Source organism: Notechis scutatus, chromosome 4 (genome assembly GCF_049901735.1).
Source record: "Notechis scutatus isolate UNSWTSFEM ecotype Mainland chromosome 4, rNotScu1.2, whole genome shotgun sequence".
Taxonomy (NCBI): domain Eukaryota; kingdom Metazoa; phylum Chordata; class Lepidosauria; order Squamata; family Elapidae; genus Notechis; species Notechis scutatus.
The window spans coordinates 110,507,437-110,519,997 of record NC_142012.1 but is presented as its reverse complement, the minus strand read 5'-3'; the positions used below and the strand labels follow the sequence as shown (position 1 = coordinate 110,519,997).

Below are 12,561 nucleotides of genomic sequence, written 5' to 3'. Positions count from 1 at the left end.
ACTTCAAAATATTGAGCAAAATTCTTTTTACTTTTAACCAAATCTAATATTTGTATAAATGGGAATTGTACTTTAATGCAATTTTCATGCTTTGGAGCAAATAGTAAAGCTTTTCCAAAGGAAGACCTGCTGTTTTGGATCACTAAGATTTTTACTAAATGCCGACTCACACATTATATGGCTTTATTTTTGTGTTTGAATATTGGGCTGTTTGCTTATTGTACCATAGTTCACAAGGCTCATGGTACTGTGTTATAATAGTGACTGTGCTGTTGCTATTATATAGAGATAGAGGTGGAATGGTGCAAGGATAGCACAGTGTCCCTGTCAGATTTCAAAGCTTAATGAAGATTTTCTGTTTCTTCAGCAAAAATTAACTGGATAAAGAGCAGTCACAAATGCAGCTCATATCCTCTGAATCCATTGTGGCTGATTAAAGGCCAAAACAAATGGAACTGAGTAAACCTCCAACACTGAATCTACTAAGATAGAAAAAAATGTGCATAGTTTGAGTACGAAGCTAAGAAATTCTTACAGTTTACTACCAACTATCTTTTTTATTATTAACTTGGCAACTAATCTAGGGGAAACCTTTTAGGCTTAGAAGCTCTGTATATGTCATCCAGAAATATTGCTGGTTTTAGACACCTCACAAGGACAACTACTTAACTCAGATTTAATCATAAGAAATAATAAGGAGTTACTATTTGCATCTTAGAAATTATACAATTTCTAAGAAATTATACTACATATCAGATATTAATACAGTCGAAAAAGTCCAGAAATATTTCACGAGAAGAGTTCTCCACTCCTCTACTAGGAACAGAACACCTTATGCCAACCAGACTTGTAATTTTAGACCTAGACAACCTAGAACTACGCCACCTTCAGTCCGACCCAAGTGTGGTACATAAAATTATCTATTGCAATGTCCTACCCATCAGTGAATACTTCAACCAGAACAATATAAGAGCATACAAACTCAAGGTAAACCACATCAAACTTGATTGTAGGAAATACGACTTCAGCAACAGAGTGGTCAATGTCTGGAATACTCTACCTGACTCTGTTGTTTCTTCCCCAAATCCCAAAAACTTCAACCTTAGACTGTCTACTATTCAACTTTAGACTGTCTACTCACCCCTTTCCTAAGAGGTCTGTAGGGGGCGTCCCTGTCCTAATGTTTCTTTTTATGAGAGGTGGTATTCAGCAGGTTCTGACCAGTTCTGGAGAACCAGTAGCGGAAATTTTGAGTAGTTTGGAGAACCGGTGGTAATCTTCCCCCAGGAATGGGGAGGGAATGGAGATTTTACAGTATCCTCCCCAAGCCATGCCCACCAAGCCACGCCACGCCCACCAAGCCACGCCCACAGAACCGGTAGTAAAAATTTTGAGTCCCACCACTGCTTTTTATGTTTACCCATTTCATGTATTCATAACCATGTTTATACTTGTACCTGTTATCTTATACTTGATTGACAAATAAATAAATTTCCCAGAAATATTCAGTACCTTAAATTGCTCTGCTGTGGGTGTATTTCCCTGTCTTGGTTTAGTTCAGAGATAGGGAACTATGGCCACTTTATGACTTGTGTACTTCAACTCCCTGAATTTGTGGGAGTTAAAGTCCACAACTCCTAAAAGCACCATAGGTCCCCACCCCTGGTTTAGATGAATTGATGAGGAGGGGATAATTAGTATCAATAAAAAAACTTTTATATGCTTGCACTTTTATTGATAGCAGGTGGCAGCACCTAGCTGGACTTAGAAGCTAAATAAGGCCCAGACTGGATAGTATTTGTATGGGCAACATCCAGGAATACCAGCGTTGTAAGCAAAATATCCCAGAACAAAACTACTGCCAAACTATTTCTGGTTTGCAGCCAAGAAAACTACATGAATTTGTTTGTAAAGTTACCAGGCACTGAATTCAATTCCAAAGAAGCTTTACTTTTCTGTTCATATAATTTAAAGTGTTTTAATCTCGGATATAACTTATTTTCTTTGAAAAGGAATACTTTACATGCATGTTTAGCTATTCCGTATCAGTATTTATATATATATACATACAGTTCAAAGTTAATGTAATTCCTGATAACAATGTTATATCTGCAGCCAGAGATATACAGATAAGTACATATATTGTATGAAAGAAAATATTGTCAACTAAATACACAGAAAATAGCTGGGTTTAAATGATTTATTATGAAAAGAAGCCTAAGTAAGCATTTGGTTTACATGCTCTCTTCTTATTATGAGGAATTTGGAACCATTAATTTCCTTTATTTTTTTATTGGAGTATACACTAGAATTACGTAATCATTCTAATGCTGTTATATTTATATGATTTACTGAAATGTATATAAGTAGATATGGTTTATTTAGACTGGCTTTAAAAAGTTGACTAGTGGCAATAAACCATAGTGAATCTCACTGTTATGATCCAGGGCATGGCACAAAGGCAACACAATCATATAATCAGTAGGAGTCCCTTTATTAGCTCCAATTTTTCCCCCAATGTCCTGGTTACCTTCTTGGCTAGAGAAAAACTCTCCCAGGAACAGCCTTTGACTGCAGAAAATCAAGTCCAAAATGTGGTCAACAAAAACTGTAACTATATGTCCAATCAAGGCAAGATGAGGTAGTTAGTCCGGCAGAGCAAGAGAAGGAATTCCAGACGTGAAGGAACGGCAGTAATTCAACCCGGTTTGGAGGATGCCAGGAACACAGATAACCAAAGTCAACACAAGATAAACTCACGTTTGTTCCCTGCAGACGCCACACTCAGCTTGCATCTCTTTTAAACTCTCATTTCCAGTTGTGGCTAATGATGGGAATCAGGACCCTTTCCTCCCCCGTAAGCCACACAACCCACATTGCTCTCTTCTCTGTTTCTCCTTGAATGCCTTAGGATGAAGAGGGGGTGGGACTAGGTCTTCCTCTGAACTCCCCCTCCCTTGTTCTACCTCTTCCCTGCTCTGTCCAGCCAGACTTTGCCCTTCCCCAGTTCCTCCACAGCCAACAGAGCCACACTCCCACTCCCTGTCATCTGTTCGTCTTCCTCAAATTCAGACTTGATAGGGGCATGACATTCACTTTTTAGGCTTCAATCACATATATGAAAAAGAAAGCTTATGATTCACTTTGGTGGTGCAAAAAGAGGGGGAAGAATATTTGTCAAGGGAAGTCTTGTCTCTTCATAATAATAAACCTAATTCATCAAGTGCAGTCATAAATACTACCATGGTATTTATGGTGCATTGTGCATCATTAGTTCAAAATCTAGGACAGTGTCAATTCATAAATAGAATCTAATTGCAGAAAGGAAAAAATTACATGTTTATTTGCAGTATCTAAATGGAAACATGCATACTGGTAACTTATGCAATATGACCTTTTTCCATACATCATCAAGATCTCTTGTTACAGCTTCCATAATTCTCAAGCCCACACTGATGTGTTTTTCAACACAGAGAGAAAGAACTAGCTTATGTAAGGCTTATTACCAATAGGACAGTAAGGGTCAAATGCTTTCATCTACCGGTATACTTACTGGCAATCCCTCTCTTCAGTCATTTCCTGCTCAGATTTTGCTTTGAAGGAGGATTTAAGTCTTCTGATGTGTTTAAAAGCTAATTAATCACTACGACCACAATATACAAATAAAGAAAAGAAAACATGCCTTTGGAAGCCGTGGAATAACTTTATCCTTCTGACTGCTTTCATTAGATATCTTAAAAGCGCCATAAGGTAAACACACATGAGATGAAACTTTCTGAGGTTTGATTACATCTTTTTTGGGTACTTCCAATATTTTGTAAAAGTCATTTTTGAAATGTGACTTAATTTATCTTCATAACTGCCATTTATTAGCATACTTAAAACAAACACGTAAAGTTTGCTTTACTGATTTCCAGCGGCTGTGTACACAGGGCAAAAAAGTATATTCCCTCTGGTCACCCAAACAGTAACCATAGAGCAAGAGAAACTAAGCCAACTACATGAACTGAGCAGACAGATTGATAGGCAAAGGAGAAATGGGGAGGATAAAAGTTCACATTTCTTTCCATTCCTGAATGTTAAGAATGTGAAGAATAAGTACAATGTCCAGGATAAACTGGACCCAGGCTTGCCTGTATCATCACCTTTCATAGCAAGGTTCCCCACGCCCCAGGCCGTGGACTAGCAATAGAAGCGGGCTGAAGGAAGCCCCATCTACACACACAATAGAAGAGAATCAAGAACTCCCTAGAATCTGATCAATAAAATTTATTGCAGCGTTCTAAAATTTAAAGTTGGAAATGTATTTCTCCTTTTGGCATGCAACTTAAGAAATAACACAGTGTTCCTGCCTTAATATAGAAAGGGCTGTCTAAAGCTGGCTTCCCATGCCCAGAGAGAGATTGCTGTCCAAAGTTACTTCAGCTTCCTCTAAGCAAGTCATTGCCAGTGGAAATCGCAGTGGAGATGGGAATATTTTGATGTATTATTGATACAAAAGGAGATTTTGCTTAGAGTGGCCTCTGAATGTTTCGATCTATTCTGATACTATTCTCTGAATATCTAAATAACGTTTCAAAAATTATATAGTCCAAATATAGACTTGCATTTTCAGTTGGAATGCTCATATTTCAATTTTCTGCAAAATGGTAATGTCTTATTAAGAATATCATGGGATCCTGGAGTACTATTAATATTATAGGAGTGCTATGGTGTGCCAATTTTTTTCTTGTGTAAAAGTGTATCTCAGTGTATCTCAGTAGCAAAATTGTGGGGAGGCTATCAGTTTGGGATAAGATCTCAACAGTACTGCTCCCATTACTGTAAATAGCAATGACATCTACTTTATATTCAATCCAGTGACTGCTGAACATAGTTTCTCTATTATTCTGGCTTCAAAATATATCTTTCTTAGGTTTTTGTTTGTGAGGAAAATTCAGATGATGTTCCTTCAGCCTGTTTGTACTTGTACACTATTGGGAATGGTTGCTTAGCGGGATTACTATCGCTTCAAATCTCGAGCTAGGTTTGCTTTGTTCTTTTCTGTATATGAGTCTGCAAGTGATATTTTCACTGTTTAGGAATTAATTATGTTAAAAGTAAATTAGTCTTTCCAAACATAAAACAATAAGTTGCCAGTGTGTACAGCATCAGCCCTGCATGAATGATACCATAGTGAAATGTTATTAAACGATCCCAAAAAGGAGATTGAGAAAAAGAAATGATGTTTTGCCCTAGGCTACATCTTGACTCAGCATGGCACAGGTGGAGATTTGTGTTTGGCATGTGTAACATTTTCTTTATCCATTGTATATTGCTGGGAGGCATATCATTTCAGGCAATGGTTTTATAAGACTCAAAATTTTAACCATATAGTTCAGATTGGTACTGAGATGTTTATTGTCCTTCTTGATTAAGAAGCTGAAGGGACATTAAAAACAAATCTGAACTCAAACTCTCAAAAATAGAGATTACAGAGAAGAGTGTTCTTTTCTTACAGCAACAGCAACAACAACACTTATTTCAGAATGATTTACTTCTATTACAAATTTGGAAAAGGACCTGTCAAGTGATTAAGGCAGAGTAGTAGTTCCACTTAATTAGCCAAATAAATGCTTGGGCACATAAATATGCAGCTGAGTCACATTAAAATAAAGAGATAGCAGGTTTTGGTAGTTATTTCATTATTGTTTAAAAATAAATTCAGAATCTGTTGACGTTATTAACTCATACATGAAATAAAAGTATGCTTTTATATTTTTTACATATGTCTTTTCTAAGGTCTAATAAGTTATGGCTTACTTATCTGTGATTTGTTTCCTCAACCACTATTTCTTGGGGTTATATATGTTACGCTAATTCATAACCCTAAGTTTTCAACTGAAATAACTAAGTTGACACATTAGGCTAAACCCAGCGACAGAGTATGATGTATGAGCTAATTCTTTTTCTCTGTAGGCTAGTCTAGCAAAGGCTTTAGATATACACTTATGATTTATGCCTTACATTGGCAAAGAGTGATATGAATAGGATATCTGCCCAATAGTTCATACACAATTATTTGAGGGTAAATAAAAAAAAAATAGTCATAGGAAACTTTCAGTATTCTATATATTTTGCTTTCTAAAACTATATTTTAAAACTTTGCTGATGGAGGAATTTTTTTGCAGTTGATTTTGTTTTAATACCACAAAAGAGAAGACTATCTCTTTCTACAAGGCATGTTGAATCACCCGTTGGCTCCAAACTAACATTTTACCAATGCTGGCCTGGACTTGAAGACTCAGCACAACTGTAAATGATTATATTACTCATCAACTGTTTATTACAAATCTCCTTTCTCTTCCCATAAATAATCCAAGGATGTGTAAATATAAGACAGTATCAGGAAATGCACTACTTTCATTAAGGTTTGATCCGACATTAATTTTAACAAATTAGCAAAATTATCTCTAACACAAAATTTTCCTGCTGCAGTACTTTAATAGATAGAATACACATTATGTTTGGGTTGCTCAAATTCTCTAAGGATGAATAAATGCCACTTGTTTGAGACCATTATGGGACAAATGGACAGCAATTGGATTTGTTATTGTGGACAGCATATGAATGAGTTTATATATTTGTTTTCCTTGCTTAATTTCCTGGATAAATTAGTTTTATTTGTTTTCTTCTTCTTTTTCTTAGCATATGTATTGGGCAGAATCATAGGGTAAGATGAAAAATGTTGACTTATTCTCTAAGAAGGGTACTTACTCTGATGTTCAGTCTTAGTTTGTTATCTCTTTCTGAGCAAAAGATATTACCAAGCTATCATTTGTAGAATCATACAATGCCAAAACCCAACCTTTTACATCTATCCACAGCTCTAGGCCCAAATACAGTGGCATAGCAGCAGAACAATATTCAAAAGAGTTATTTTTACATTCTTTATGTATATCCCCATTCTCAATTCTCAGTTTTGTACTCATAATTTTGTGCATGTATCTCTATCCGTAATGGTTTTTGGTTCAAGGCTGCAACAGAAAAATAAGACTTAAAAGAGGATTTTATATTGTATTTGTAAGTCCCCACGCCCATCCATCTGTTTTACATTCACGAGTTTGAAGTTATTCACTTTTTTCTTCCTGTGGGTTTAGGTTCACTTACCACTAGATCTAAATCAAGTCTAAACCAAGCTATGCTTCCATGTCTGTGATCTTATTGTTTTGTGTTGATTTTTTTTCTCATATCTACTTGTAGAGGAAGCTTCCAGTCCTCCTCCTTGGACGTTCAGCAGAGTTACGGCCTGGTGAATTTGTGGTTGCAATTGGAAGTCCATTTTCTCTCCAAAATACAGTCACTACTGGGATTGTTAGCACTACCCAGCGAGGAGGCAAAGAGCTGGGACTTAGAAACTCTGATATGGACTACATCCAAACAGATGCCATTATCAATGTAGGACACTTTTTATAAATCTCTTACATTTAATGCATAGTTTACTGGTATATTTTGGGGTGTTAATCCTTTTATGACTATGTATGTGTCATAGTTTAGCATGATTTGTCATAGAGCAATGCACTGATTATTGGCGGTACTGGAAAGATTTGTTAAATCTCAGTTCATCTTTATATTTTGGATTAGTTATTTGGCATAAGGATTTTTGCAATTATTCTACATTAATTAACTCCAGAATTATACTGTGTAGTATTCCCATTTATAACAACCCTGGGTTTACCAACTCTCAGTTTCATGTTTTTTTACCACATAATATCTAAATGAATCGTAAGCTTAATATTGCCTTTCAAACAGAAGTAATACAGGTCTGGAAGGACCTTCTATTAGATTTATTCCATTTAAGTTTGACTATTTACTTCCTGTTAAGAAATGCTGTGAATAAGTAATGTGAACATCTTTTTTGGAATGCATTAGGAAGCAAATATATTTCAAAACATAAAATATATTTCTAAATCAATGTAAATGCAAGCTTAAAAGGTATTTTCTTCCTAAATTTTACAGTATGGAAATTCTGGAGGACCTTTGGTGAACCTGGTAAGTATTTTTTTTTACTTAATATTTTGAGGTTTGGTACTTTATAAAAAATAATACTCTTCTCCGTGTCCCTCATAAATAATAGATTTTGTATTCATTTAATCACTCATTCTCTATTTTATGTGTTGTCTTTGGAGTTCATCATTCAAACTTGTACTATGTACATTGATTATATAGTCCATTTTGTGACTGCAACAAGTTGGTATAAAAACTGGATATTGTCATCCAGTTGCACCCAAATTGAAAATAAAGCTAAAATTTATTTTGAAAGCAATATTCAGTTTCTAGTTGAAAATCGGTTTAGAACTAAAGATGCTATATGTCAAATAAATCACAGATAAAATTTTAGTTTAGATTACAGAATAGGAATTGGAGCCTTTGTTTGAAGAGTTTATGTTTACTTAACTATTCACATTACTACAGGATGGGGAAGTGATTGGTATTAATACTCTGAAGGTCACTGCTGGAATCTCCTTTGCAATACCATCAGACAAAATTAAAAAATTCCTCACTGAATCACATGACCGACAATCCAAAGGTATTGTACTAAATTTGCAATAGTAGGGAGACAAAGGTAAAGTCAATGGGCTTGAATTTTGAAAGGTCAGTTTCTAAATTCTGCCCACTTAGTAAGCCAATATATCATTGAAGAAGCCATATCATCTGTTTCTTATTTGTGTCCTGTTTTTTTTTATTCTACTGTTCATGTAAGGTAGCATTTAGATTTTATATCTTACCTATTTATTAGATGTATTCATTAGTATCAAAGTTGTGTTTCATAGCCCACCGTTGCTTTGGTCAATAAAAGCTGTCAAATAATGCTTTTTGATAAGACAGAGATAGAGTAGGCTAGATTACCAGCTTCAGTCATATTCTGAGCACTTGCAAGAGTGATCAGTCTTTTACACCAAGACAAATTCCTTGTGTGTCCAATCACACTTGGCCAATAAAGTATTCTATTCTATTCTATTTTGTAGTATGATACAAACACCAATGAAGTTCAGATTTGTTTGCTTAATAGTGTTTATACATCACAAGCATGGGCATACTATTCTATGCAAACTGGGTATATTTAATCTGAAGATGGCCTTGAAAGTCAGCATACTATTGCCTGTTTCCCATCAACTAGGGGCTCCTGAAGTGCAGTAAAATATAATGATAATCAAATGTCTATAGGAAAAGAAATGGAATGAGTAGAAATTGTAAGGGAAGAGGATGTGAAATCTGCTTGGAACAGAGTAAAAGAAATTATATTACAGACTGCCTCAATTAACGTTTGAAAAATTATATACTGTGCAATGATAAAATAAAGGAGACTGGGTATGAGGAAAAATGCATGTAATGATTACTGCAAAAATGAGGACCGAAAGCACTATATATTATTGTATAATGTGTATGTACAGATAGTCATTGACATACAAACACAATTGGGACCAGAATTTATGTTGCTAAGGAAGGTAGTAAATCACACTCAGTTTTATGATCGTTTTGCCACAGTCACTGCAGTTGTTAAGTGAATCACACATTCTAATGAATCCAGTTTCTCTTCATCAACTTTGTCAGAATCCAGCGGGGAAGGTTGATAAATAGATGCTGGTTGCCAAGAACCCAAGGTTTGATCACATGGGGATGCTGTAATAGCCATCAGTATGAGGACTAGTCATAAGTCACTTTTTTCAGTGTAGTTGTAACTTCAACTGATCACTAAACAAATGGTTGTAACTACCTGTAAGGTGATACAGTCAAGGTGATACAGTCAATTTTCTGACAGTTGGAACAACTAATAAGTGGAAGGACTTGCCTGCAGAAGTTGTGAATGCTCCAACATGGGAGGTTTTAAAGAAGAGATTGGACAACCATTTGTCTGAAATGATGTAGGGTTTCCTATTTGAGCATGGGTTGGACCAGAAGTCCTCCGAGGTCCCTTCCAACTTTGTTTATTCTGTTATTGTTAAGCCAAATCATAATCTGTAGTATGTTAGAATTTTTTGTTTTGTTGTTTTAGATGAAGGGGAATAATACAATTTAATGTTTTTTCTTCTTTTTAAAACAGGAAAAACTGTAACTAAGAAAAAATACATTGGCATTCGAATGATGTCTCTCAGTCAGGGGTAGGTTTTAAAACTGCAACCCTCTTGATTGCAGGCACTCATGAACTCAGAATCCTCATGTTTAATGCTAGGCCCATTTGTAACAGCATCATTTTTATCCATAATCCACAAGGCAGTATATCTGATTCATACAGATCTGTCTACTGCATAAGGCAGTAGATCTGACATACATCACCAAAATCTTGTTTGGCCTTGTGTGAAATCTAAGGCATGTTTCAGGTCCTTTACCAACCTCAGGACCAGGGCCATTGAGGGTAGTGGTGGCTCTGAATAAAGAATATCTTACCTTGGTAAAAAAAACACTAGTTGGGTTTGAGTGCTTATATGTTGGATTGGGGGAATCAAATTTGGGATCCTGTAGGCATAATGATTGTCCTGATGTGTGGCAGGATGCCATCCCTGACTCCAGGAGCCAGTTTTGGGGAGGCGTCTAGGACAACTCGCCACAGCCAACTTACCATGGCCAATGTGCTGCAGGAGAATTCAGCACTGTATTCATCATTTCATTCAGTTACTTGGTGACCACATTTTTGTCAAAATTATTGTAACTTGTATTGAGGGGTTCATTTTTTTTATTTTATTATTATTGGCCACAGCTCCATTGAAATTAACTTAATTTTTGAATTTTGAACAACAAGTTGTCCTGTGGTGAGTTGGCCGTGGCAAGTTGTCCCATTCTGTTCTGGGGAGTATATTTGAAGAAAACCTTGATGTATTTCTAGATTCTTTTTCATTAGACTGCAGAAATGAAACAAACTTGCTTAGCGTGAGTCAGTAATGAACTTCCAGGCAAAATATTATTTCATACTGTGAGCAAAAGATATTTTTTATTTCATGGACAGCAATGTTTATTCCAATAAACAAGTGAAAGATTCCTGTCTCTTATTTTGTTTATGCCTTAATAGATTTGTTAATGTTTCAGAAACTAAATGGCTTAATTATTTCTGATGCAAATAAACATAGTTGTTTCTTTTATAAATCTTTTGATCATATCATTATGTTCTTACTAAATAATCAGTGGATGTATTTTGTTTTCTCTAGTAAAGCTAAAGAACTTAAGGAACGATATGAAGATTTCCCTGATGTTAATTCTGGAGCCTATATTATTGAAGTTATTCCAGACACACCAGCTGAGATGTAAGTTAAAGGATTCTTGTTTTGTTCTTATCAAAGTGCTTTGAAAAGCACCTTGATAAGAAAAATAAATAAATGAGGTATTAATATCAACAGAATCTTCTTTGAGATATTTGAGAAAACCTGCTAGATCGCCAAATCTATTATTAAAAAGCTGTTGCCATTTTTTTCATTTTTCATTAGACATCTGATTCTGCAAACCATTGCTAGCTGCTTTTATGATTGCAAAAGGTTTCAGTGGTAGAACTCAAAAGTAACTGAAGCCCATCATTGTGCATCCAACTTGGCTTCTAATGACACTATTATAGCTCTGATTCAGGTCACTTGTTATATATGCTTATCCACCTAGTGTTTGTGCCATGCCTGGTGAATTGAGAATACAATGCAGAAAAGTTACTATTGATGAAAAAACAATATAGTAATTTTTATGTAGCACTGTCAAGTGGTTAAAGTGTTATATATGTGTTATCTTGCACAATAACATTATTTTCATATTGCAGATGTGGTAGAGAAGGAAAAAGGCAGAACAAATGAGTGGCTCACTGAGTTCTTAACTCTACCATGTATCTATTAGTTATTAGTCTGCAACTATTGATGTATCGGGATAATGTTGAACATGTACCACATCAGTCCATTTACTAGAAATAATACTATTTAAGGCTTCTAAATGGGAGGAGTTAGATCAGGGGAATAATGGCCCCTGTATGACTTGTGGACTTCAACTCCCAGAATTCTTGAGCCATTATGGTCAACTCAGGAATTCTGGGGGTTGAAGTCCACAAGTCATAAAAGGGCTATTGTTCCCCACCCCTGAGTTAGATGTTCTGTGTGTTTTGTGAAATATAAGGCAAGAGCAGAGGTGGCATTCATCAGGTTCTGACCAGTACTAGTAGCGGAAATTTTGAGTAGGTCGGAGAACCGGCAAATACCACGTCTCACTGGAGATTTTACAGTATCCTTCCCCTGCCACACCCACCAAGCCATGCCCACAGAACCGATAGTAAAAAAAAATTGAATCCTGCTACTGGGCAAGAGTGACCAAAACCCAAAGTTCTAAATTTTATTACTTTAATTCATTTTTGGCGCTGCCTGACTCCAGAATGATTCTGGGCAATACAAGAGTTAAAACTAATTTGCAACTTGCCTAAGTCAGAACTGAAGGCTGTATGTAGATATATGGCAGTCATATGAACATCCTTATGACACATAAAGCATATTACTATTCAAGTAATCTCTGTACTTATTTCTTCAAAGGCTTAATTCTTCAAAGAGAACTGCTCATTTT

The 12,561-nt window shown here is 35.7% G+C and overlaps 1 protein-coding gene across 1 annotated transcript in view; it reads left to right on the top strand.

The window, feature by feature from the left end:
- HTRA1 (HtrA serine peptidase 1) overlaps positions 1-12,561 on the top strand; it is a 44,466-nt gene that overhangs the window by 29,344 nt on the left and 2,561 nt on the right. The window contains exons 4-8 of the mRNA XM_026669335.2: positions 7,243-7,437; positions 7,999-8,031; positions 8,455-8,569; positions 10,085-10,142; positions 11,184-11,279. Of these exons, the coding sequence (XP_026525120.1) occupies positions 7,243-7,437; positions 7,999-8,031; positions 8,455-8,569; positions 10,085-10,142; positions 11,184-11,279 (497 nt within the window). The remainder of the gene's footprint in view (positions 1-7,242; positions 7,438-7,998; positions 8,032-8,454; positions 8,570-10,084; positions 10,143-11,183; positions 11,280-12,561) is intronic.